At 42.0% G+C, this 27,494-nt stretch overlaps 1 protein-coding gene across 7 annotated transcripts in view; it reads right to left on the bottom strand.

Moving 5' to 3' along the window:
• Window positions 1-27,494, bottom strand: part of ARMC3 (armadillo repeat containing 3) — a 113,153-nt gene that overhangs the window by 36,115 nt on the left and 49,544 nt on the right. For all 7 annotated transcript variants that reach the window (XM_073334229.1, XM_073334231.1, XM_073334230.1 and 4 more), the window contains one exon: window positions 1,562-1,811. In XM_073334229.1, the coding sequence (XP_073190330.1) occupies window positions 1,562-1,811 (250 nt within the window). The remainder of the gene's footprint in view (window positions 1-1,561; window positions 1,812-27,494) is intronic.

Genomic DNA, 27,494 nt, shown 5'->3' with positions numbered 1-27,494 from the left:
TTTTAAATGTTTCTGAAGTTTCATAGGGCGTGAAAGCTCACTGAAATAATTGGAGCTTCACCAGAGATGAACTTGGCCCATTCCGTTTATATATATCTACAGCAATGAAATGAAGATTACAGAGGGTCCTCTATATTTCAGTTTTTCCGAGTGCTCATGCCAAACTGAACTAAGTTTATCTAACTATTATTTAACTAAGTGGATGTATTGTTTCTTGACTTTAGCAAAGCTTTTGACACGGTCTCCCACAGTATTGTTGTCAGCAAGTTAAAGAAGTACGGGCTGGATGAATGCACTATAAGGTGGGTAGAAAGTTGGCTAGATTGTTGGGCTCAACGGGTAGTGATCAATGGCTCCATGTCTAGTTGGCAGCCGGTGTCAAGTGGAGTGCCCCAGGGGTCGGTCCTGGGGCCGGTTTTGTTCAATATCTTCATAAATGATCTGGAGGATGGTGTGGATTGCACTCTCAGCAAATTTGCGGATGATACTAAACTAGGAGGAGTGGTAGATACGCTGGAGGGCAGGGATAGGATACAGAGGGACCTAGACAAATTGGAGGATTGGGCCAAAAGAAATCTGATGAGGTTCAATAAGGATAAGTGCAGGGTCCTGCACTTAGGACGGAAGAACCCAATGCACAGCTACAGACTAGGGACCGAATGGCTAGGCAGCAGTTCTGTGGAAAAGGACCTACGGGTTACAGTGGACGAGAAGCTGGATATGAGTCAGCAGTGTGCCCTTGTTGCCAAGAAGGCCAATGGCATTTTGGGATGTATAAGTAGGGGCATAGCGAGCAGATCGAGGGACGTGATCGTCCCCCTCTATTCAACATTGGTGAGGCCTCATCTGGAGTACTGTGTCCAGTTTTGGGCCCCACACTACAAGAAGGATGTGGATAAATTGGAAAGAGTCCAGCGAAGGGCAACAAAAATGATTAGGGGTCTGGAACACATGACTTATGAGGAGAGGCTGAGGGAACTGGGATTGTTTAGTCTGCAGAAGAGAAGAATGAGGGGGGATTTGATAGCTGCTTTCAACTACCTGAGAGGTGGTTCCAGAGAGGATGGTTCTAGACTATTCTCAGTGGTAGAAGAGGACAGGACAAGGAGTAATGGTCTCAAGTTGCAGTGGGGGAGGTTTAGGTTGGATATTAGGAAAAACTTTTTCACTAGGAGGGTGGTGAAACAGTGGAATGCGTTGCCTAGGGAGGTGGTGGAATCTCCTGCCTTAGAAGTTTTTAAGGTCAGGCTTGACAAAGCCCTGACTGGGATGATTTAATTGGGGATTGGTCCTGCTTTTGAGCAGGGGGTTGGACTAGATGACCTCCTGGGGTCCCTTCCAACCCTGATATTCTATGATTCTATGATTGTATCTGAATGAGAATTTATCTATTAAGGAGACACAAGTTGATTTACTCTATATAAAATAAAGGATTTTTTTCAGACACACATATTAAATTGTATTGGTCCCAGAGTCAGCAAAACACAAACATCAGTTTTATTTTAAAAAAGTAAATATAATAAATATCCACAGAGCAGATACAAGGTAACGTAAGACTTACCTCAGTTCTTGCATCAGCGTCACAACCAAGGGCAGCCACAGTGAGTGCTGCTTTGCTTTGTACCAGGCTGTTGGTAGACTGTAGTGGTTCTACAATTGCATTCATAACACCACGACTCTGGATGCTGAAACGTAATGGCTCTTGCGTGGCCATATTTGTTAGTACTGTAGCTGCATTAGCAACAGTCCCATCTCTCTTAGCACTCAGGACGTTTATTAATGGCTCGATTCCTTCAGCTTCAGCAACAGCACTAGTTAAATTGGGGTGGGGGAAAATCTCTATTACTTTAAAGCCAAATATATATTTTTTAAACTTAAGGTATTTACAAACCAAATCAATATTTTAGCTCAAAAAGTACGTGAATAAAATGTTAGAAAACACAACAGTGATTGTTTGTACAACTCTGAATTACAGTATATAAATGCACCTAACCTGAAAAATACTCTGATACCAGTAATACATTTCATTCATTGGGTGGAGTTGAGGAAGGCACAGCATGAACAGATGACAAAGAGCCAGACACTCCTGAGTTCTCATGACAGCTCAGACATGGATTCCTTCTGAGGCCTAGAGCAAAAGACTTATGGCCTGATTTTTAAAGATGCTGAACATCTGCAACTCCATTTCCAGTCAAGAAGATCTGCAGATGCTCAGCACCTCTGAAAAATCAAGTCCTTAACACTCTAGCTCTGTAAAATGTGGACTATAGTGCATAAAGCGATAACTGATATATTTTTTCTGGTAGACTTCCCTGGATGGCATTAAGCCAACACAGCAGCCCTCTTCCATCCCCTCTCAGTGCTCATTGTATGTTGGGGGCAGGTGGGAAACATGGTCAAAACAGGCTGAGCTCCAGAAATCTCTGGCAGGTGAAGGGACCCTTGGGAGGCCATTGCAGCGGAGACATACTTTAAAATGTAGCAGCTCAAAACTACATTGTGAGCCAACTCAATCATCATCTGCCCCAGGGGTGGGGGAACTGAGAGGGAATGGAAGAGGGCTGCTGTGCTGGCTTTATGCCACCCAGGGAATCCCTGATACTGAGACATCTTAGGGTGTAGCACACAGAAAAAGTGATAACCACTGAACCATGGAACAGGTGAACATGGTTGATCCATGTGCAGATTGAGAGCACCTGATTGTGCTCTCTCTTACACCAATTTTACACTAATGTAACCCTGTGGATGTCAATGGCATTGCTCCTGATTGATACTAGCATAAATGAGATCAGAATCAGGCACTAAGAGGGTAAAAGCAGCAGAAGAATCATCCAGACTTGAAAAATTTGTTGTTAATCATAAGTCTGCAATGGAAAGAAGGTTGGAAATACTAGAAAAACAGGTGAACACTCAGAATATTGACTTGTAGGATTCCTAAATAACTTTGAGCCTGAAGCCCAAGTTGTAAAAGAACTATCTAATCTTCTAGGAAGCCATGTCTAACAAAAGGACCTATGCGCTAACCATAAAATAAGGACAATATAGGGAATGCCATCATTATCATTTCCCTGTCTAACATCTGGGAGAAAAAAAATCCTGAAAGCAGCAGCTGACTTTACCTATAAAGGTTCTAAAATCCTGATTTTTCCTGATCCAAGCCCTCAAAAGAGAAGTTGGATTGGATGGGACGGAAATGCTGTGATTCCCAGCAAAGCTCTGAGTTGCTCATGTTGAAAATGTGTACATTTTCTGGGCTGCCAACTCACCATAGCGCCTTTTGGGAAAAATGTGTCTACTTCCCTAAGTGTCCTAGACAAAAAAAAAGAGGATTGATAGGACTATATCTTACTTCCTTCAAATACGTTTGGATGGTTATTCTTTCTATAGCTTCAGGTTTATTCCCCTTGTTCCCTGGGATCCCCACCCCCAGCTAAACTGTGGATGGATTTCTAATTTCTCCTGTCCTAATGTGCATTCTCCTTTTTTCTTATTGTTAATATCAATGTTACTGGTTCTTGCAGTAGTACACAGTAGTAGAAATCACTGTAAGACTTGAATTCTTTTTCTTATAAGTTTGTATATGCTGTTTGATCAAATGACTTCAGGCATATGCCCAATTTACTATTTTTTCTTAGTAATTTTACATTGGGATGATCTGTTTGTTAAACAAAAGTTGGCAATGCTGTTAACACAGGAAATATGCAGATGGCAATCTGAATTTTCCTTGTGCTTTCTTATTTTTAGATCTTTACTGCAGTACATATTCTTTCAAAACTGTCAACTCCCTATTACAGGATCTTATCTACATTGCTACTGCAACAGAAAAGTTTACAGGTTTCAGAGTAGCAGCCGTGTTAGTCTGTATTCGCAAAAAGAAAAGGAGTACTTGTGGCACCTTAGAGACTAACAAATTTATTTGAGCATAAGTTTTCGTGCATCCAATGAAGTGAGCTGTAGCTCACGAAGCTTATGCTCAGATAAATTTGTTAGTCTCTAAAGTGCCACAAGTACTCCTTTATTTTTTGAGAAAAGTTTACAGTTTTTTATTAGCTTCGGTAACTTGCTGTCAACATATTAATAACAGAAATCTGGATGTGCTACTCTCCTTTTAACCATAACAAGAATCCGGTGAATGGATCTTGTCAAAAATCCATACCAATCTCTCAGGTAGCTCTCCTAAATGTAAAAAAAAATAAAAAGACAGATTTACTTGAAAATTCTCAGCAATTCCTTCTGTACTCAAAGAGTAAGTGCTATAAATTTGGACAAGATACCGCTGTATTCTGCATACATAATGAAAAGGTTTGCTATTAGTTCAAAACTTAAACCAAACTTAACAATAAAACCATAGGCTACACTTCCATAATGAGAACAGGTTTTCCAAGATGCATGGAGGGAAGAAACACAATGCTTTGTGTGGATCAGATGAAAATCTGATTCGTACTATTGGCATCCTGATGGTGCAAAAGAAAGGATATGTCTACACAGTATTTTGGAGTACGTGAGAGCAAGCCTCCTATCCCGGCTTGACAGACTCAGGCTAGCAAGGCTCACACTTGTGCTCTAAAAATAGTTCTGTAGATAGAGCTTTGAAGTTGTGGCTTGGGCTGGAGCTCAGGCTCCAAAGCCTATAGAGTTGGGTGGGGCGGATCAAGCGATGATCACTTGTACCTAAATTACCATTAATTTTTATTTGATTAAAATGAAACCAAATCTGTAATCAGTTCTTTATCTGTTAGGACAAGGGTGTTATCTAACAAATTAGTTCATTATTTAATTATTTGTATTACCACAGGACCTGGGAGCCCTACTCATGGACCAGGACCCCATTATGCTGGGTGCTGTAGAAATACAGAACAAAAAGACAGTCCACGACCCAAACAGCTTACAATCTAGACTCAAGGACTTTTTGCCTGGATTTCTCAATAGCCTGTTTCTTCTGTTATCTCTTCGGATATGTCTGAACAGCATTTTGGAGTGAGCGGGAGCAAGCCTCACACCTGGGTCAACAAATTTGGGCTAGCAGGGCTCGCACTAGTGCTCTAAAAATAGCTATATAGACAGTACTTTGAAGTTGCGATTCGACCTGGAGCTGTGAGGAAGAATCATTTAAGAACACCTTTCTAAGCCCTGGTCTACACTATGGGGTTAGGTCGAATTTAGCCACATTACGTCGATTTTAAAATGAATGCGTCTACACAACCAACCCCGTTCCGTCGACCTAAAGGGCTCTTCAAATCGACTTCTGTACTCCTCCCCGGCAAGGGGAGTAGTGCTAAAAATCGACCTTGCTGGGACAAATTTGGGGTAGTGCAGACGCAATTCGACGCAATTCGGTATTGGCTTCCGGGAGCTATCCCAGAGTGCTCCAACGTGACCGCTCTGGACAGCACTTTGAACACCAATGCACTACCCAGGTACACAGTAAAAGCCTTCTATGATCAGCCGCATGGCATACTAGGCGGGGACCCTACCACTACCCCACCACTGTCTGCAGACACCTGCAAGGGGGGAATCTCACACAACAGGGAGGAGGATTTTGCAGATGAGGAAGAGGAGGAGGAGAAGAATGCGCAGCAGGCAAGTGGTGAATCTGTTCTCCCCGGCAGCCAGGACCTTTTCACCACCCTGGAGCCAATACCCTCCCAAGGTGGGATCCCCGACCCTGAAGCCGGAGGATCTCTGGTGAATGCACATTTGTAATGACAGAACAGGGTTTAAAAGCAATAGTGTTTAATGTTTGATTTTCCCTGAAGAATTGGGATGCATTCATGGCCAGGTACAGCTACTGGAAAAGTCTGTTAATGTGTCTGGGGATGAAGCAGGAATCCTCCAGGGACATCTCCATGAAGCTCTCCTGGAGGTACTCTGAAAGCCTTTGCAGAAGGTTTCTGGGGAGGGTTGTCTTATTTCGTCCTCCATGCTAGGACACTTTACCATGCCAAGCCAGTAGCAAGTAGTCTGGAATTATTGCAGCACAAAGCATGGCAGCGAATGGTCCTGGGTTTTGGTCACATTCAAGCAACATTCGGTCTTTATCTTTCTGTGTCAGGAGAGTGATATCATTCATGGTCACCTGGTTGAAATAGGGGAATTTTTGTAAGGGAACAGTAAAAGGACCCCGTTCATGCTGGGTTGTTTGCACTTGGCTAAAAGGGATCATCCCAGACAATAGCCACGTGGCGGGGGGAGAGGTGAAGGGATCATCCCAGAGAATAGCCATGCGGTGGGGTAGGGGGAGGTGTGTGCTGCACATCCACCCGAAAACCGCAGCCCCTGTGGTGAAACCCAACTGGCATTGCTTGCTATGGGAAAGAATGGCGCTGCAGTTTGAAACCATTCCCACATGTTATGAAGGCGGAAGAAGCCAACCCCGCGTACCAAAAGGCTTACCATGGCTGCCTGGAAACTGAATTCTGTTGCCCAGCAGTGTGTGATGTGTCACCACCCTGGCAGGCGCTCGATATAAAAGGCAAAATGCGACCTTGTACCTAAAGCACATGTGCTGTGTGCTGTGAATTGCATGATTCACTGTGAAAGAGTCTGTTCTCAGAAATGTATCCTCTTAAATTTTACTCTCCCTTTTTATCTCCCCCCAGGTGCAGATGTTTCTATGCTCCCCCTATCATCTCCATCCCTGAGGTTATTGCAGATTAGAAGGCGAAAAAAACGCACTTGCCATGACATGTTTTCTGAGCTCACGCAGTACTCCCGCACTGATAGGGCACAGCTTAATGCATGGAGGCATTCAGTGGCAGAGGCCAGGAAAGCATTAAGTGAGTGCAAAGAGAAGAGGCAGGAGGCGATGCTGAGGCTAATGGGGGAGCAAACGGACATGATGAAGCATCTGTTGGAGCTGCAGGAAAGCCAACAAGAGCACAGACCCCTACTGCATCTGTTGTATAACTGCCTGCCCTCCTCCCCACGTTCCATATCCTCCTCACCCAGATGCCCAAGAACACAGGGGGAGGCTCCGGGCACCCAGAAACTCCACTCCACAGGATGGCCCAAGCAACAAAAGGATGTCATTCAAATGGTTTTGATTTGTAGAATGGCTACAATAAGCAATGTGGCCTTGTCTTTCCCTTCTCCTGCACCCCACCCCAACTGATAACTTGTCAGTTATCTCACTTCTTTTTTTAATTAATAAAGAAAAAATGCATGGTTTCAAAACAATAGTTACTTTATTTCCTTTGCCAGCTGTGATCGAAGGTGGGAGGGTGGCTGGCTTACAGGGAATTAAAATCAACAAAGAGGGCGGGTTTGCAGCAAGGAGAAACACACACAGCTGTCACACCATAGCCTGGCCAGTCATGAAACTGGTTTTCAAAGCCTCTCTGATGCGCAGCACACCTAGCTGTGCTCTTCTAATGTTTGGCTGCTCAAAATCGGCCGCTAGGAGATTTACCTAAACCTCCCACCCCTCCATAAACATCTCCCCCTTACTCTCAGAGATATTATGGAGCACACAGCAAGCAGCAATAACAATGGGATTGTTGGTTGTGCTGAGGTCTAATCTAGTCAGCAAACAGCACCAGCGAGCTTTTAAACATCCAAAGGCACATTCTACCACCATTCTGCACTTGCTCAGCCTATAGTTGAACAGCTCCTGACTACTGTCCAGGGTTCCTATCTGTGTACGGCTTCATGAGCCATGGGAGCAAGGAGTAGGCTGGGTCCCCAAGGATAACTATTGGCATTTCAACTTCCCCAACAGTAATTTTCTGGTCTGGGAAGTAAGTTCCTTCCTGCAGCTGTTCAAACAGACCAGAGTTTCTGAAGATGCACGGGTCATGCACCGTTCCCGGCCATCCCACGCTGATGTTGGTGAAACGTCCCTTGTGATCCACCAGTGCTTGCATCACCATTGAGACGTACCCCATGCGGTTTACGTACTGGTTGGCAAAGTGGTCCGGTGCCAAGATAGGGATATGTGTTCCGTCTATCGCCCCACCACAGTTAGGGAACCCCATTGCAGCAAAGCCATCCAGTATGATCTGCACATTTCCCAGAGTCACTACCCTTGATAGCAGAATGTCACATGCATCTGACTAAGTGGGTATTAACCCACGAAAGCTCATGCTCCAATATGTCTGTTAGTCTATAAGGTGCCACAGGACTCTCTGCTGCTTTTACAGATCCAGACTAACAAGGCTACCCCTCTGATACTTGATGAGTAATTGCATTGGCTACTTGGATCACAGCAGTCCCCACAGTAGACTTGCCCATTCCAAATTGATTCCTGAGTGACCGGTAGCAGTCAGGCGTTGCAAGCTTCCACAGGGCTATCACCACTCACTTCTCAACTGCCAGGGCAGCTCTCATCTTGGTATTCCTGTGCTTCATGGAGGGGGAAAGCAACTCACAAAGTTCAAGGAAAGTGGCCTTACGCATGCGAAAGTTTTGCAGCCATTGTGAATCATCCCTACCTGCAACACTATGCAGTCCCACCAGCCTGTGCTTGTTTGCCGGGCCCAGAATCGGCATTCCACTGTATCAACCAGCCCCACTACTGCCATGATGTCCCAATTGCCACAGTCCATGCTTTCAGGAATGTCTGTGTCCATGTCCTCATCACAATCGTCCTCGTGCTGGCATCTCTTCACCCGGTTCTGTACATACTCCAGGATAATGTGTGAGGTGTTTACAATGCTCACCACAGCAGCGGTGAGCTGAGCCGGCTCCATGCTTGCCGTGGTATGGTGTCTGCATGGGTAACCCAGGAAAAAAGGCGTGAAACGATTGTCTTCCGTTGCTTTCACGGAGGGAGGAAGGGAGTGAGAGGCGAATAACGCCATGTACCCAAAACCACCCTTGACAATGTTTTTGCCCCATCAGGTATTGGGAGCTTAACCCAGACTTCCAATGGGCAGCAGAGACTGCAGGAACTGTGGGATAGCTACCCAGAGTGCACTGCTCTGTAAGTCGATGCTAGCCACAGTATTGAGGCCACAAACTAGAACAATATAAAATTAACATGGCAAGCACGAAATGAAAAACTGGCTAAATGACAGATTAAAAACTGGCTAAATTACAGGTCTCATAATGTAATTGTAAATGGGGAACTGTCATCAAGTGGGTGTGTTTTCAGTGGGATCCTGCAGGGACTGGTTCTTGGCCTTATGCTATTTAACATTTTTATCAATGACCTGGAAGAAAACATAAAATCATCACTGATAACATTTTCACATGACATAAAAATCGGGGGAGTGGTAAATAATGAAGAGGACAAGTCACTGATTTAGAGCGATCAGGATCGCTTGGTAAAAAGGACACAAGCAAACAATATGTATTTTAATACAGTTAAATGTAAATGTATAAATCTAGAAACAAAGAACGTAGGCCACACTTACAGAATGGGGGACTCTATCCTGGGAAGCAGTGACTCCGAAGAAGATGTAGGGGTTGTGGTGGATAGTCAGCTGAACATGAGCTCCCAATGCTATACTGTGGCTAAAGAACTAATGAAATTCTGGGATGCATAAACAGGGACTCTTGAGTAGGAGTAGAATGGTTATTTTACCTCTGCATTTGGCATTGGTGCGATTGCTGCTGGAATATTGTGTCCAGTTCTGGTGCCCACAATCAAGAAGGATGTTGATAAATTGGAGAGGGTTCAGAGAAAAGCCACAAGAATGGTTAAAGGATTAGAAAACATGCCCTATAGTGACAGGCTCAATGAGCTCAATCTATTTAGCTTAACAAAGAGAAGTTAAGGGGTGACTTGAATAGTCTACAAGTATCTACCTGGGGAACAAATATTTAATAATGGGCTTTTCAATCTTGCAGAGAAAAGTATAGCACGGTCCAATGGCTGGAGGCTGAAGCTAAAGAAATTTAACCTGGAAATAAGTTGTAAATTTTTGACCGTGAGAATCAGCAAGGGTTGTGGTGGATTCTTCATCAATGACAATTTTTAAATCAAAATTGGATGTTTTCCTAAAAGATATGCTCTAGGAATTATATCAGGGAAGTTCTATGGTCTGTGTTATTCATGAGGTCAGACTAGATTATCATAATGGTCCCTTCTGGTCTTAGAATCTATGAATCACCACGGGCTAGGAAAGGCACGAAATACAGAGCTATGAATCCTTTACACTTATTTTGAGAATAAGTGAATTAAGTGAATGCACAGGAGTTCTCCAAGCTTGAGGCTGGACAGTTCCTGGTGAGTATGTGTGAAAGGAAGGGTCCAAGGAGATGTTCTCCTTTCCTTGCCCTGAAGGGAAGGGTCAGGGACAATTGCAGCCCCAAGCATGACTGAGCAACTGCAATGCAACACATATCTCCCCAAACAGGACAGCAAGGAGGTGGCCTCATAGCCCTGCCTCCTGTGTCCAGGCCACCTTGCAGAGAAGGCCCAGAACAATGGGGCAAGTAGGTAGCACTGTTCAAAAGTATGGGTGGAGACTGTGCTTGCCCCTTGTGCACTGTAAGCTTGGAGACAAATTGTGTCTCACAAAATCTGTCCCTGAACTACATCTAGGGGGCGAAGCTCCACATCACTGGTTACACAGGGCACTCATGAGATAAATTATAAAATAATTTTATTTTGTGCCACTTCCACCACTACCCTACATCTATTCTATTCTTTTCATAGGTTCTTATGCTGCACTCCATCAAGAGTGGCATTTCACTCAATTACAGCTCAGAAAAATCAAATACTATCTTCTCACACAGGGACACTGAACTCCTTATGGACTTCATTTTCAAAATGTTTGCAATTTGTGTGCAAAATTACCGTGATTGTGTGTGAGATGCTTAGCTGGCCATTTATGCATGCATATACCTAATTTTCGTGCATAATTGCCTAATTTTATGCATAATTTATGTGCATCTTATTACACAAACACATTTTTTAAAATTAGGCCTATATATGTCAAATCATATAACTTCATTTCCACACTAGGCATTTCAGATCCAGCTCAATTACATAATTTCTGACTCTAAAACAACTTTAAAGCCCAAGAAAACAGCAGCAATGCAGAACTCTGAAACCCTCACAAAGGATATTCTTTTTTCCTCCTTTTTAATGTTGTGCTTTGTTGAATCTTTATTTGTCTTGTCATATAATCAGAATAATGAATCACAGGAATATACATGCAATACATGTCTCTTATGGTTATCAAAATCTTCACCTTTGCTTTGACCTATAATAATTTCCAAAAGCAACTTATTGCTTAATATTAATTAGTTTACCATGTACAGTATCACTTAAATAGCTCTCATTGTTTTCAGTTATGTACAAGAGAGATTAATGCTGATTTATTTATTATGCGTGTACCGTGCTCCCTGATTGGGGCCACTATATGCTACCACAATGGAAATAATAAATAATAAGTTTACAATTTTGATATCAGTAAACAAGAAATATTCATTCACTGGTTCAGGCCCAAAAACTCTGTTCCTGTTTTTGTTAGTGACAGGTACCTGGTTAAAAAGACAATAAACCTAGCAGTCCTGAGGCAACCAGGTCTTAAGCTCCCTTGGTTGGCAGGGACTGGAACAGCTGACCCATTTAGAAGCCCATTGATGCATTCTAATATCTGTCATTAAATTTACCTGAAATAGTTACAAAGAGCTCAATTATAACACCATAGTATACTGAAATTCAAATCCATATTACATGAGGAAATGGTAGTGAATCCCCTATTTAGACTGCCTCACTCTTTACATAATAAAAGATTTTGCAATCTTTTTTTGGAGGAGCTCTAACACCTCCATTATTTGCAGAAGGGCTTCGAATGCAGCAGAGAGAAAGCCCTTTGGTTAGAAAACGGCCTTTTTCTTTGTCCCTTGAAATTCCATTTATGTTTAGCTTGCCTGTGTTGCTCAGGAAAATTATAGTAGCATGAACATTCGAAGCAAAAGCAACAAACTCTGAAATCGGAATGTCTGGGAGCTGCCAGAGCAGCTGCAGCATTGCAGGTCAGGAGAAAAGAGGACAAAGCCACAACCGGCTCCCCACAACCAGTTCCTGGACCCAGCATCTGGGTGGCCCATCTCCTCCTTTGGGGGCACCAAATAAGATAGGAGCTTCCCCAGATCCGTGGCAAGGAAACAGAGTTATGCCAGGCCAGTCTTCCGGACATCCAGCACCTGGCCTTAGCAGCCCATCCTCCCTTCTGGGATCACAGCCTTATCCTTCCAACAGTTAATGTAACTCAAATGGTAGTAGTCTGTGTTGCTACACAGAAGGTTCAAAACCTGCTGTTGTCATGTGACGGAGGGACTGTTACAGAATTTGTTTTTCCCTTTAAAATAACTAAGAAATTACATATAAAATACTATGGTTAAAGAACATTATTAAATTGGCAGTCAAGCACTCAGTAATTAGGAAATGCCAGAATTAAGGCTGCCTGTGCAACCTTAGTTCTAAGCCCTTGAGCACATGCATTATGATGAAACCTTTAATTACATGATCACATACTCTTTTTTCCTGCAGGACCCCTGCAACACTCAGTGCACATGATGGATTCACAAGAGGGCTGAATTAAGATTGCATGGACAACTGTAAATCTGCCATATCCTAATTGTCACTGTTTGGCTCTGCAACCTAAATAAAGTTCTTTTAATACATTTTTTTCAATGTATAAATACCTATGTAAGAAATATACAAGAGCATCAAAAAATCTGCCTCATCAGATTATTTACTAACATTTAAACGTAATATTCAGAAAGCCCTGGCATCTTTAATTCATTAAAAAAATTCACCACAATGAGAAATTGTATCTCAATGTATATTACTGAATACCCTATCAATGGCATGCAGTAAGAAGAGGGTAGATATACCCTGCACTGCTATATGAAAAACAAATTTGACTCCCAACTCTAATAGTCTCCAACCTAGAAAGAGACAGCTTCTTGTCATTCAGTGGGAACTCAATGTGGTCAGTTAAGGATTGCTGTCTATCAGCTCTGAAGGTAGTCCCAGTCCTCTGCAGCTAACAAGGACAGTGATCACATTGCAAGGGCTTGAGGGAAAGAGGGTGTTATGGTCCAACAGATACTGCCACCTTCCATTAGATAGGGTCTGTACGTAATCATTATCCTTCCAATTTAAAGTCACTCTCTTTCCTGTTTGGAATCATTTTTGACATGTATAACTACTACACAAATGCCTCCTCCAGATTAGGTACTCAGGGGGTCTTTATCTCAAGGTGGTATGGCATCAAAAATGATAGAACATTTAGAAAACCTGACCTATGATGAAAGGTTAAAAAACTAGGTATGTTCATTCTTGAGAAAAGAAGACTGAGGGGAGACCTATTAACAGTCTTCAAATGTGTTAAAAGTTGTTATAAAGAGGATGGTGATCAATCATTCTCCATGTCCACTGAAAGTAGGACAAGAAGTAATGTGCCTGCAGCAATGGAGATTTAGGTTATATTTTAGGAAAAACTTTCTAACTATAAGGGTAGTTAAGCACTGGAATAGACTTCCAAGAGATGTTGTGGAATCCCCATCATTGGAGGGTTTAAGAACAGGTTGGACAAACACCTGTCAGGGATGGTCTAAATTTATTTGGTCATGCCTCTGCACAGGCGGCTGGACTTGAGGACTTCTTGAGGTCCATTCCAGCCCTACATTTCTATGATTCTATGGTTTCTGTGGGATGGAGGGAGATGAACAAATTTTCTGTGGCATAGAAGAGTTCTCTGTCACCAATGTGTCCCTAAATTGTTTCAGAGCTGAATTGTCATCAAAAGATTAGCAACACCAAGTCAAAAACAGAAAAGTCACCAACAAAGGGTAACTCCTCTGTACCATCAAAGAATGTTGCAGCAAGCAGTGCTGGTTAGCAAAGCACCTACAGTAACCCTATCTAAGAGGAAGGATTCCTCCATATAGCCAGGCATTTGTGTGTCAAGTGAAAAAAAAAAACAAAAAACAGCATTTGGCTGAGGTAATACCTCTTATATTGCACAAGGGAAGGCAATTTGAACTTATAGCTATGGGGTCTTTGTGTCTGTCACTGGGCATTATCTTAAGGCTGCAGATGATTACCCATTTCTGAAAGCTATTATGGCATTAGATTTCAATTGAGTATTTTTTAGAGTGATGCATTTTCCAGTTTTGAATGGAAGTTACTGCTTCAGTTCTACTTTATTAGTGCAATTTTACAGATTTTATTGGTCAAAACCAAATCAATTTTAGTCACATTCCGTCACAATGTGGTTATACACAGACTGAACTGCTTTGAGTAGAGACTATTCTTTCTTTCCTCTCTGCAAAGCACCTAAGAGAACAATAAACCCAAACTAAAACAATAAGATGTTCAGGGCAAGGACTAACTGTGTGTGTTTTGTACAGTGCCTAGCAGAATAGAGTCTTTGGGTGAAAGTGTAAAAATAATAATAATATTTAACAGCTAAACCAAACAAAAATCTGTCTCCTTTTAAAGCTAATAGTACCACAAGAAATAATTCACTCTGATTTTCACTAGGGGTCAGTATTAAGACATATTACCTTCATACAATACAGCTAGTAAAATTCTGCTGTAGATTCCTCTTTCAGGAGTACAAACTTCAGTTATAAGAGAGACATTTAAACTAGAAAAAATGATAAAATCTGTAATATTATAAATTATCACACACCACTGTTTTAAAATTTAGCACTCAGAAGAGATCTTGCAATTTGTATGCATACTCAATAATAGATCAAGTATTTTTGTACATTGATACTTCTATGTTAATTCTAAAAGATTATTTTGTATGGTAATAATTCTTTCATGTTAATCTAACTTGTGTGAGTCAGACCCAATCTATGACTTGAGAGAGACAAGGGCTTTGTTTAAACTTTCCCTTCTCTCATAGCTTCCATCATCAGGCACTCCCTAGCACACTTTTAACAGAACACCAAATAAAATGCAACATATTAAAAATTAAAATATCTGTACAATATAGTTTTATGCTTTTACCATTTAATGGGGATGCGGGGCAGGGCGCTAGCTGGGCTACTGATGAAGACATACATTCCAAATGTAAACAAACAGGTTACTTAACGTTTCTTCCCTTGACAGCTACGCATTTTTAAGCACTCGTCTGTATCTTCACTGGATATTGAAAGCACTTCTCTAAAAACAGTGGTTGGGTTCTCAGCACAGGAAAGGTCCATTTTGTTATTATTTATAAAGCATTGTCCAGATACAATGGACCAGTAGTTGAGCTGGGTCAGCAGACAAATGAATTTCAACAGAGGCTTGATCCAATGCCCACTGAAATTAATGGTGGAACTCCCCTTGACTTCAGAGGACACTGGATCACACTCTAGATGAGCCTTTTCGACAAGCAGCAAGTTCCTGACCTGGACCTTACAGCCTAAGGTCCAGATCCTGCAAACACTTATACATGTAAGTAAAAAGGTGCTTAGATACTACAGTTATAGAGACCATACAGTTACCTAGATGGATAGAATTTTACCAAAATGAGTAGCCCTCCTGAGTTCAATTAAAAATTAAAATGCAAATGAAAAAATTTAAACCCTCTAGTCTGTAACCTTGCTCTTCTTGGGATGATGTTCTGTGATCCCCAGAATCCTGATGTATTATTTAGAAGATCCCTGGCAAGTCAGTAGTGGTCACCTGGATTTGTGTTCTATCACACAAGAAATCATGTATGTACTACAACTCTCTTCAGCCCTTGATGCACCCTCAATAACCTGTTTTTCTCCCTCCTCCCTCAAATAAATCTTTAGCTGAAAACCCTGTATTTTGCACTTACAACAATCAAAAATATATATTTTAGATGATAATAATATCCTCATTTTTATGGATAGTGTGAATGATTTAACACAGCTGTTAAATCTTAAATCTATTTAAGAGCTTATTTCTTCCTTGATAACTCTAGTAGATGCCTAAAATTCAAATGTAACCAGCATTACTAAGACAACTATAAAATGATATACATACTGAAACAACACTCAAGATAGGAGAGAGAGTCAGATCAGTTTATGCCTTACCAGCTTGCATATTTAACATGTTTAAGCCCACATTACCTCAGAGTGTATCTAACTAGTTTCATTTTACTTTTAATAATTGTCTACAGTATGACTAGGTTATCCTATAAAAATGAAAGGCAATAAGATAGAGATCTATTTTAAAAGGTTAATATAGGAATAGAGCCATATAAAATGCAGGTTCTAAAATGAGTTGTCCAGCATGGAATAATTTCTTTTTGTGTCCAATAGATGGCAGTGATGTTATAAATTAATAGTAAAACTTTGCTGAAATATAAGGCCTAAAAAAACCCTGTGAACTAAGAGCTAGTTCTACTAGCACTAGTATATTTTGAGATTTTTGCATAATTTATATTATTGAGGTGTTATGGATTTCATGGAGCTGGCACACTATAGACAAATTTCATAGGCTCTTTTGTGCAATTTGTTTGACAATGGCATTTTGGTGTTCAAGTGACTGTATGGAACTTCAGAGTTATGCAAACCAGTATTGCATATTGTAACAGGGTGCTTGGAGGGCCAGGGGGCCTACTGGTTGGAGCACCTGACTTCTGGCCCCTTGCTTCCCTAGCAGAGGTGCCTCAGTCCTTAAGAAGGTGTGGTAGGGGGACCCAGGCCCTCCCTCTCCACTGGGTCCCAGTCCAGGACCCTGTGTGACTAAATGCCAGCAGGACTCTCCCAACACAAAGTCTAATCTACTGCTCTGGGCTACTTCCTACCTCTGTCCCTTCAGTTCAAGAGTGGCCCCATAGTCTGAACAGTCTATAGTGGCTCAACTCTTGTGGACCTCTTCCGGCTTCCTGCCATAGTCTCAGGTCCATTGCCCAGCCTGGACGTAAGATTAAAGGGGCCTAATCCCAAAATGTCTTTATAGTTCAATCACACAGTTCTCTCATGGCTTGGAGTTCCTTCAGGGGTGCCACTCAGGGAGGGCTCCCCCTAAAGGAGCACCTGCCCTCCCCGGAGTTTCATACCACATTACAATTTAACAAACGGGCGATGCTGGGGGTGGATCTTGCAGGCAGGGCCGGCTCCAGACACCAGCAAACCAAGCAAGTGCCTGGGAAAGCAAATGTAAAGGGGCAGCAGGACGTCGGGCTCTGCAGCGGCAATCTGCCCTGGCGGCGGCAGGAATTCGGCGGCTGCTCCGTCTCAGCATGTTTAGCGCTCTGCGGCGATTCGGCGGCAGAGACGCGACTCTTCTTCAGTCGCTGGCGGCAATTCGGCGGTTGCACCATCACTATGCCTCCATGTTTGGTGGGTAAGATTCCGCCTCCCCATTCAGTGGCAAGTTGTTGGGTTTTTCTTTGCTGCTTGGGGCGGCAAAAACGCTGGAGCTGGCCCTGTTTGCAGGGGCTATAGCCACCCCAAAATTTGCTTTAGCTCTCCCATAGCCACCCATCCCAGAGCTGGGTGCCCAGCCAGCTGCTCTCCAGCAGCCCTGCTCCAGCCACCACTGCAGTATCCTCTTTTTTGGGAAGCTGATCCATGGCTGGAGGGTGCTTGAGGAGCTCACCTGATGTTAGAGGTGGCCATGCCCGAGTGGGTCTCTGCTGAGCTGGGGTGGGGTGACAGGGAGCTTGTCTGGGCTGGTGCTTCTGGCTCAGGAGTGGGAGCTGCAGAGTGTTCAGGCTCCTGAATGCTCAGCTTAAAGAGACAGCGCGCTGACACACTCAGGCACACACACAGTCTCCCAAACACACCCCTACCCCACATGCTCTCTCTCACACACTCCCCCAACACACACTCTTGCGCACACACAGACACACACACTGCCCCCAACACTCACCCTCTCACACAGTCTCCCTCAATACACACACACACTCTCTCTCAGACTCCCCAACAGACACACATTTACACACAGTCTCCCTTACACACTCCCCCCCCCCCCCACACAATCTCTCTCTCTCTCTCACACAGTTGTATTATTATTGTTGTTGTTACTTCTTGGTACTTCCTGTCAAAATGTGCAATGCACATATATATATTCTCTAATTTTATTCTTTCAAAGTTCATTAATTATTACAGTACTGTTATTTTTAGTTTTTTGACTGCTCTGTGCCTTTCATAATTTTATTTCTCTTTTATGCTTAAATTTAATTCTTTGAGTAGTGAGGTCTAAAATGCCTAGCCAGTCCTGGCTGGAGTAATTATCATTATTACTTTTATTACCAGATTATGCTTTGTCATTTATTATTTAAAGTGATACAATCAAATAATAGTATCCTTCTAGAATGTAAATTTAGCTTGTACTCACCTTAGCAGTGGAAATTTAAAAAAAATTAGCTAACATATAACTTTAGACACCAGGCAGATGAAGATCACTTATTTTCAAACTGTATTTTAATTATAGCTGTAAAATAACTTAAAATTCGTATGAAAATAAATGTGGTTACAAGTCTGATACTAATGGTAATAATGGTGTCAAACATTAGTGAGTCACGTACACAGAATCATACAATCATAGGACTGGAAGCGACCTCATCTAGTCCAGTTCCCTGCACTCATGGCAGGATTAAGTATTATCACATGATTGTAACTGGTAAACATAAATTCCAAAATAATTAGAAGAATGAATTCCCATTCTTAATAAAAGAGAAAAAAACTTAATCACGTATGTTAGAATTAAGTAATACATTTTTAGTGGAGTGAAAAACAATTGACTAAAATAGAGTAGATAATGGCAGTAACAGAGAAAGCAAGCAGATTTTAAGCCGATTTTATTTATTTTTAAATAAGTTATTGTACAAAGATAGTGTACAAAGTATCAAACCTATGTTTCAGATATCTATGTTAAGGTTCCAAAACTGATACCTCAAAGCTTGGGATTGGGAATATCTTGCTGTAATATCACTTGATTGTTCTAAATTTACATATAAACTTAAAATATGGCTTTAATTGGTGTTTCTATATATTTTTCCTTTCTTTATTTAGGAATTAGATACAGTGCTCCCGTGTCAGCTAATTTCTAAGTTATCTGCAAAAAAACCTAGTGTTTTCAGTGCCTAAGTAGCCTCTGGAATCATGATTAATGTTGCACCCTACCATCAATATCTGACATGGCGCCTCTGTGTTTCTTGGTCTCCTTAGCAGTCTCCTTTAGTCAGAGTTGCTGTGCGTCTTCCCCCATGGCTGCCCCAGCTGCCAGGCTTCTAGTAATGCTCCCCTGTAGGGAGGCAGCTAGCTTCTGCCTCTTTGCCAGTCAGCCCTGAACCGAGCCAGGTTCTTGCCTTTTCTTCCTCCAAGCCTAGCACTGGCTGCAGTTATAACAGGACAGGGCTAGCTAGTCTCTTAGGTTTTCTTTAACCCTTTTCGTTCTGGTGTCATGTTTCTTGGCTTTACCAAGTATATCTCCCCTTATTAGGTACTTCCGGTACTTCCAAGAACAGCGTGGACCTGCCCAATGTTCCTTCTAATTTTTGACAGGTCGTGTGCGCAAAAAAATTTCTTCTGTGCAAATTTTTGAAGCAGAGTTCAAATTTGTGAGCCGTGAGGCAAATGCGCCTAAGCGAGTAAAATGCTTATACATTTAAAAAGTTTTAATTTGCAATTTGAGATAAAAATAGTTTTACACCGTGTTATTTTATAAATGTCATTTTTAAATACTTAGAAAAAAGGAAATTTAACTATTCTTCATGAAGCAAAAGTTAGTTTTAAGCATTATGCTTTATGATCTTTTTTATAGACAATCACGAGCATATATCAAGCATATTAATCATGATCTTTATCAGTCCAGAATTTCTGCCCGTTGTGTCCACTTTCACCTATCATTCTATACACATGTCCGAAAAGATTTTGATAAACATATAATAAAGACAATTTAATAAGTATGCCATTATGTCATTTTATATGGGTTTTCAGATAGAGACGTCATAAGTAAAAAAAGAAAAACAAGCGTTTGTGTTTTAAATTCAAAATGTTCCTAAAAATATCAATAAATGATTATCAACCAAGAATAAGGTCTGTAATTACAAATGTATTTTAATTTCCTTATTGGTCGAAATGTCAAAGACTGCTGAACTAACCTTACTGGTTTTCCCTGTGATCTTTTTCATTTGCCCATTCAATACAAACTCTATCCAGATCTATCAGTCCTCCATCCAGTTGATAACTCTTAATACACACCAGCATGTCAAAATTATCTACTTTACTTGTAAACAATCCCATAGTTTGCTTTTTAGAGTGTTCATTAAGCTAAAGCCATGCTCACAGTCTGCACTTGATGCTAGGAATGTTCCTCCAATATCCATCAACTTTGCAAGATTCTGAAATTGTTTGTTCTGGTGAGCAAATGTCACCATATCCGGGAAACTTAAAACCAATTGGCTTTTGAGTCTTTCGGCTACTGCAAACTTGAAGTCATTGTACTGACTGACTATAACAATCTCTTCAGCAAGAAAGTCTTTGTATTTTGAACATAGGGATTTGACAGATGACGCTTTAAGAAATCCAACTTCCAAACATAGTTCCACATTCTTCCTGTTGAAAATTCTCCCGAAGCTCTGGCATCTTGACAATATACACAAACCACTCCATTGTCCTCATCATACTTGAATATTTCACAAAGTTTAACAAGCTTTACACTATCTGACTTCAGTGTAACCGTCTCTATAGCCTCATCCTACCATCCAGATTTAAATGAAGTCGCTGTTCTTTTACGCTTTAGACCTCTAGACAGTGACATTTTGGGATTGATTTTTTACCACATTGGTTTATTTAAAATTAATACTTTTATTATATGGCTACTATTTCAATGCGCTTAACAGCATGACTCGACAAAAGGGCAAACAGGAGATCATTCAGATCAGGATACTGGAAGTTTGTGCATAGCTCTGATCACATCCAGGCATCTGCGGCAAAAAAACACGGGAAAATGGAGATGTGTGGGTCCCGACAGTCCAGATGTGATCAACTTTCCACGTTTGAAATGCTGGTGGGGAGGGGTACGATTCATTGCCCTCCTTTCCCTTTCCCCCCTTGCCAGCTAGTAGAATCTGGCTGTGTTGATAGATGGCAGGTGAACAATGTCAAAAGTCGCCCATAAATGATATTTCGGCCTGGCTCCAATGTAGTATTTCATTTTTTGTGCACGCAGTGTTTCGCCGTGTCCACAGGGTTTAGGATCTGTGTGCATGCGCACACGCGCACAGCTTAGAGAGAACACACCTGCCCCTGCTGGTGTGACCCCCACCTCCGCCAGTGTGACCTTGGATGTATGGTGCGGGAGAAGTCATGCTGGATGGGGGAAGAGGACACCCTTTTTAAGGAGATCTGTAAGAGGGACTGCAGTCCATTAGGGACTTTGTATGCTCACCCATTGTTTGAGCCACTTGAATGTGGGGATAAGATTTTACATCACCATGCACACATTATAACAGAATGGTGCCTTGGGTCAACTCTGGGTTTGGGACCACCGAGCTCCGCAGCAGGGTCTGAGCACACCCTGAGTCCACAAGCCCCACCACATCTACCAATATCTTATGGGTCTGGTCAACATTGCAGGGTTTCCTTGTCAAGCTCAGGCCCCTTGGGTCCAAAACTTCTCAAAGCTGCACTCCATGTAGAGGCAATCTTGAAACCAGTGCCCTGGAAGACCACAAGCAAAACACCTGTCTTGGTGTTTGCTGTTATGTTTGGGCCTTCCTCTGAGTATCTGGGACGTCCCTCTGCATGGGATCCCCCTAGTTCAGGGACCAGTGATATTCCCTTCTTAAACTCTGGTGGGTTATCAGTTTCTCAGTCTGAGGTGTGGGTCAAAGGCTCTGCACATTTGGTCCAGGGTATCCATGGGCCTCTTGATCATGAGGCCACTTCTGAGTCCAGGTGAGGGGGGAGTAGGTTGAAGCCCCTCAAGATGTTGGCTTCCATGGCCTGCTCTATCATTTGGCAGTGTGGGACCTTTGGTCCCAGCAGGTCCCTGGTGGACTGTTAGTATCGAGTCTTGGCCACCAGACAATTTTCCACTAGATGAGCAATGTCAGTCAGGGTTTTGGAATGATGTCACATCACTCATTGTTTTCCTCCAGTGGGTGAACTATTCGAATAGGACAAGCTTGGCAACCAGAGCACCCATCCTCATCTCATTGCTTCTGGGTAACCAAGTGGGGCCTTGGTCCCAGAGGGCACCGCTCATTGTGGAAGTGTTGCCAGCACGTCTCTTCCACAATGTCCCAGGCATCAAGAATGGCTGCCTTGACCTGACCATACTCTCGTGCCACAACAAGATCTCTAAAGCATGATACAGTTGTGCCACCCCAGTTAGGCATGGAGCCAGCAAAACAGCTCTTTGGTTTAGGGGCCATCTGGCCACCGTAGCCACTTGCTCAAAGATTTCAAGGAAGGCTTCAGGATTGTCATCAGGCGGCATCTTGGTAAGCCTGACAGGCAGTGGCCATGGCTAGCTTGAGGCTCACTGGCACTGCTGTACTAACTGTAGTAACACAACCACCTGCTGTACCAGCTGCTGCTGCTGTTGGGCTGCTAAATTGTGGACCAACAGCTGCTGCTGGTTGGCCATTTGTTGCTGATCACTTGTTGCTGATGATGATGATGCGCATTCTGATTGGCCATTTATTTTAGCAGCTGATCCATCTCCATTAAGCTATGGGAGGAGGCGTTTTCTTGAGGGTGTTTCCGCCTGTGCCCAGACTTCCTTATGCAGGGACTAGGGCATCTGCCTTCATTCTCTACCAGTTTTGTAATAGGATGCATGCAGGGCCAGTGGCCTAGTGATTGGAACACCTGACTTCTGGCCTCTTGCTCCCCTAGCAGAGGCACTTCAGTCCTTAAGAAGGGACCCTACGGAAGCAACGCTTCCCAGCAAAGAGTCTAAGTCCACTGCCCTGGGCTACTTCCCACCCCTGTCCCTTCAATTTGGGGTGTGGCCCCTGTAGTCCAAACAGTCTGGAGAGGCTCAACTCTGTTGTACCATGGGTACTGTGCTATATAATTAATTATGTTTTGGCTATATCCATGTTTTATAGTAAAAATTAAGGTATTAAAATAAATGAACAGTGAATACTGAATACAGAATAGTGAATACTAGTATTAGCCATTTTCTTTTTATGTCTTGTAAGTAACAGATAGGGTTTTATCTGTGTCTATGTTAATTGAATTAGAGAAATTTCGGAAGGCCAGGCCACAATGTGGGGAAAAAATAGTTACAAAATTTAGTAAGGTCTAATTTACAATGCCTTTCTTGTTCAACATAAAACACTGCTATTTGTTACCTTTTGAAGGTCTCTGCAAAAAACTGTTTGTGTGAATGAGGAATGTATGCATCAGGGAAAAATAAGGTGTGAAAGCCATTTTTGAAGCCAGATGGCCAAGGAAAAAAAAATGAAGAGACTGAAAAAACATCAGAGAACCATCAATGAGCATCCATGGTTGAGAAGGGTCAAATTAATGGCCCTGATGTAAAGGCTGGCATCCTTAAAACATAAAATAATTAATTAAATAAAAAACAGACAGAATGACCCTGCCGGAGGTGTTTTGGGCCATAAAAAAATAACATCCACTGAAAATTAACTGGTCATAAACTGACACAGCAAAATCCATAGACTTCAACAGAGAAAAAGGACTATAAGAACAGAGTGCTTTACCTTGGGGCTTTGGGTTTGTCTTGCCAACAACTCCAGAAGCATCGGATCGCGACCAACAGAGCCCGGCTCCCCTCTGTGACCAATTTGGCTGGCCACTACATTAATCCAGACTCTGAACTGGTAACTATAAACATCGACCAGCGGGACTGTGTGCATGTGATGTGTGTGACTAAAAAGCATAAGCTAAATGCTGTATTCTCAATAAATACAGCTTGTTGTCTTTTCCCCTATAAAAAAATCTCATGTGCTTTGTATAAGCATAACATTTTTGGTGGAGAATGCAAAAGGGGAAGAATATGTGCTGTAATAGTTGTAAATACTGCTAAGAAGGTATATCACACACTTAAAAGTGATCAATCATTCAGGTGTGCGCACCCCCAATCATAGAGATACCGGGCAGTAAAGAGGGAACCATTTGTGGTTAATATTGTCTTCACTGTTGGTACCCTATGAATTGAGAATTTTGATGGTTAAAAGGTATACACACACTCAGTCATAGCAGGGCTAAGAAACAGAAGAAAGGTTTAGCAGTCCTCTCTCCACCCCGGGTTGCTGGGGGGAAAATAATTGGAGGTGGGTATACCCCTAATCGTAGTAAGGTCGGGCAGTAGGAGGAGGACTTAGAGATCCTCGCTCCAAACTGAAAAATCCTAGGTGCATACACCCTCAGCTGTAGCAAAACTGAGCACAAGAGGAGAACTTAGTGTTTCTTGCTCTGATCCTGGGAGGGATTTTTATGTTTGGTGTATGAACCCTTGGTGGTAGTAGTCCAAGTGATACAGAGGGAGGCTTAGCATTTCTCCCTCTGGCCCGGAACAGGTTACATTTGTAAGCCCCGGCACTGGCACGGTCAACAGGGGTGAAAAAAGGAATTTGTAAGCCTCGGCACTGGTGTGGGCAACACAAAATCTTAAAAGTAATTAAAAATACCAACCAAAGACCTTAAATACAAAATATTCAAATGAAAGGCTATCAAAATAAAAAACTCAATAATAATGGGGGATTTCAATTATCCCCATATTGACTGGGTACATGTCACCTCAGGACAAAATGCAGGGCCAAAATTTCTCGATACTTTAAATGACTGCTTCTTGGAGCAGCTGGTACAGGAACCCACAAGGGGAGAGGCAACTCTCGATCTAGTCCTGAGGGGAGCGCAGGATCTGGTCCAAGAGGTAACAGGACCACTTGGAAATAGTGACCATAATATCATAACATTTAACATTCCTGTGGTGGGAAGAACACCTCAACAGCCCAACACTGTGGCATTTAATTTCAGAAAGGGGAACTATGCAAAAATGAGGAGATTAGTTAAACAGAAATTTAAAGGTACAGTGACTAGAGTGAAATCCCTGCAAACTGCATGGACACTTTTCAAAGACACCATAACAGAGGCTCAACTTAAATGTATACCACAAATTAAAAAACACAGTAAAAGAACTAAAAAAGACCCTCCGTGGCTTAACAACGATGTAAAAGAAGCAGTGAGAGATAAAAAGGCATCTTTTAAAAAGTGGAAGTCAAATCCTAGTGAGGTAAATAAAAAGGAGCATAAACACAGCCAAATTAAATGTAAAAATGTAGTAAGAAAAGCCAAAAAGGAGTGTGAAGAACAGCTAGCCAAAAACTCAAAACGTAATAACAAAACGTTTTTTAAGTACATCAGAAGCAGGATGCCTGCTAAACAACCAGTGGGGCCCCTGGACGATCGAGATACAAAAGGAGCACTTAAAGACGATAAAGTCATCGCAGAGAAACTAAATGAATTCTTTGCTTCAATCTTGACAGCTGAGGATGTTACGGAGAGTCCCAAACCTGAGCCGTCTTTTGTAGACAAATCTAAGGAATTGTCACAGACTGAAGGAGGTTTTGGAATTAATTAAGAAACTTAACAGTAATAAGTCACTGGGACAAGATGGCATTCACCCAAGAGTTCTGAAAGAACTCAAATGTGAAATTGTGGAACTATTAACTATGGTTTGTAACCTGTCCTTTAAATCAGCTACTGTACCCAATGACTGGAAGATAGCTAATGTAACGCCAATATTTAAAAAGGACTCTAGAGTTGATCCTGGCAATTACAGACTGGTAAGTCCAATGTCAGTACCAGCCAAATTAGTTGAAATGATAGTAAAGAATAAAATTGTCAGACACATAGAAGAACATAAATTGTTGCGCAAAAGTCAACATGGTTTCTGTAAAGGGAGGTCATGTCTTACTAATCTATTAGAGTTCTTTGAGGTGGTTAACAAACATGTGAACAAGGGGGATCCAGTGGACATAGTATACTTAGATTTCCAGAAAGCCTTTGACAAGGTCCCTCACCAAAGGCTCTTATGTAAATTAAGTTGTCATGGGATAAGAGGGAAGATCCTTTCATGGACTGAGAACTGGTTAAAAGACAGGGAACAAAGGGTAGGAATAAATGGTAAATTTTCAGAATGGAGAGGGGTAACTAGTGGTGTTCCCCAAGGGTCAGTCCTAGGACCAATTCTATTCAACTTATTCATAAATGATCTGGAGAAAGGAGTTAACAGTGAAGTGGCAAAGTTTGCAGATGATACTAAACTGCTCAAGATAGTGAAGACCAAAGCAGACTGTGAAGAACTTCAAAAAGATCTCTCAAAACTAAGTGATTGGGCAACAAAATGGCAAATGAAATTTAATGTGGATAAATGTAAAGTAATGCACATTGGAAAAAATAACCCTAACTATACATATAATATGATGGGGGCTAATTTAGCTACAACTAATCAGGAGAAAGATCTTGGAGACATTGTGGACAGTTCTCTGAAGACGTCCACGCAGTGTGCAGCGGCAGTCGAAAAAGCAAATGGGATGTTAGGAATCATTAAAAAAGGGATAGAGAATAAGACGGAGAATTATTGCCCTTATATAAATCCATGGTACACCCGCATCTTGAATACTGTGTACAGATGTGGTCCCCTCATTTCAAAAAAGATATACTGGCATTAGAAAAGGTTCAGAAAAGGGCAACTAAAATTATTAGGGGTTTGGAACAGGTCCCATACAAGGAGAGATTAAAGAGGCTAGGACTTTCCAGCTTGGAAAAGAGGAGACTAAGGGGGGGCATGATAGAGGTATACAAAATCATGAGTGGTGTGGAGAAAGTGAATAAGAAAAAGTTATTTACTTGTTCCCATAATATAAGAACTAGAGTCCATCAAATGAAATTAATGGGTAGTAGGTTTAAAACAAATAAAAGGAAGTTCTTCTTCACTCAGCGCACAGTCAACCTGTGGAACTCCTTGCTTGAGGAGGTTATGAAGGCTCGGATTATAACAGGGTTTAAAAGAGAACTGGATAAATTCATGGAGGTTAAGTCCATTAATGGCTATTAGCCAGAATGGGTAAGGAATGGTGTCCCTAGCCTCTGTTTATCAGAGGGTGGAGATGGATGGCAGCAGAGAGATCACTTGATCATTACCTGTTAGGTTCACTCCCTCTGGGGCACCTGGCATTGGCCACTGTCAGTAGACTGGACACTGGACTGGATGGACCTTTGGCCAGTATGGACCAGTATGGCCATTCTTATGAAAGGAGTCCCCTAAGGAAAATGCTCAGGTAGAGCCAAAAAAGCTGCCGTGTGTGCAAAAGATTACCCCTTTTAAACAAATCTCAAATTTATAAACCTTTCAACCCTAATAAAAAGGGATTCGGCTGCACTCTGGCTATTGTGGAAAGCCTGTAATGAGGTGTTCCTCCGGCTGGTCAATTGCCAAGCAAAAAACACTACACTGCATGAAAAGCTCAGTGCGAGTAAGCAAAACACCAATAAATGGAAAGTATTGACTACAGGGGTTCACGGCCAATTGGACATGCTTAAGGACGCTGTACAAAAACTAAAAGCAAGGGAAAAAGAATTACTAAAACAAATAAAAGAATAAAATAAAATAAAAAAAAATCCCAAGTCCT

The sequence above is a fragment of the Lepidochelys kempii genome, chromosome 2, assembly GCF_965140265.1.
Source record: "Lepidochelys kempii isolate rLepKem1 chromosome 2, rLepKem1.hap2, whole genome shotgun sequence".
Taxonomy (NCBI): Eukaryota; Metazoa; Chordata; order Testudines; family Cheloniidae; genus Lepidochelys; species Lepidochelys kempii.
Note: the sequence above shows the minus strand (reverse complement) of the source record. Positions and strands in the feature narration are given on the sequence as shown.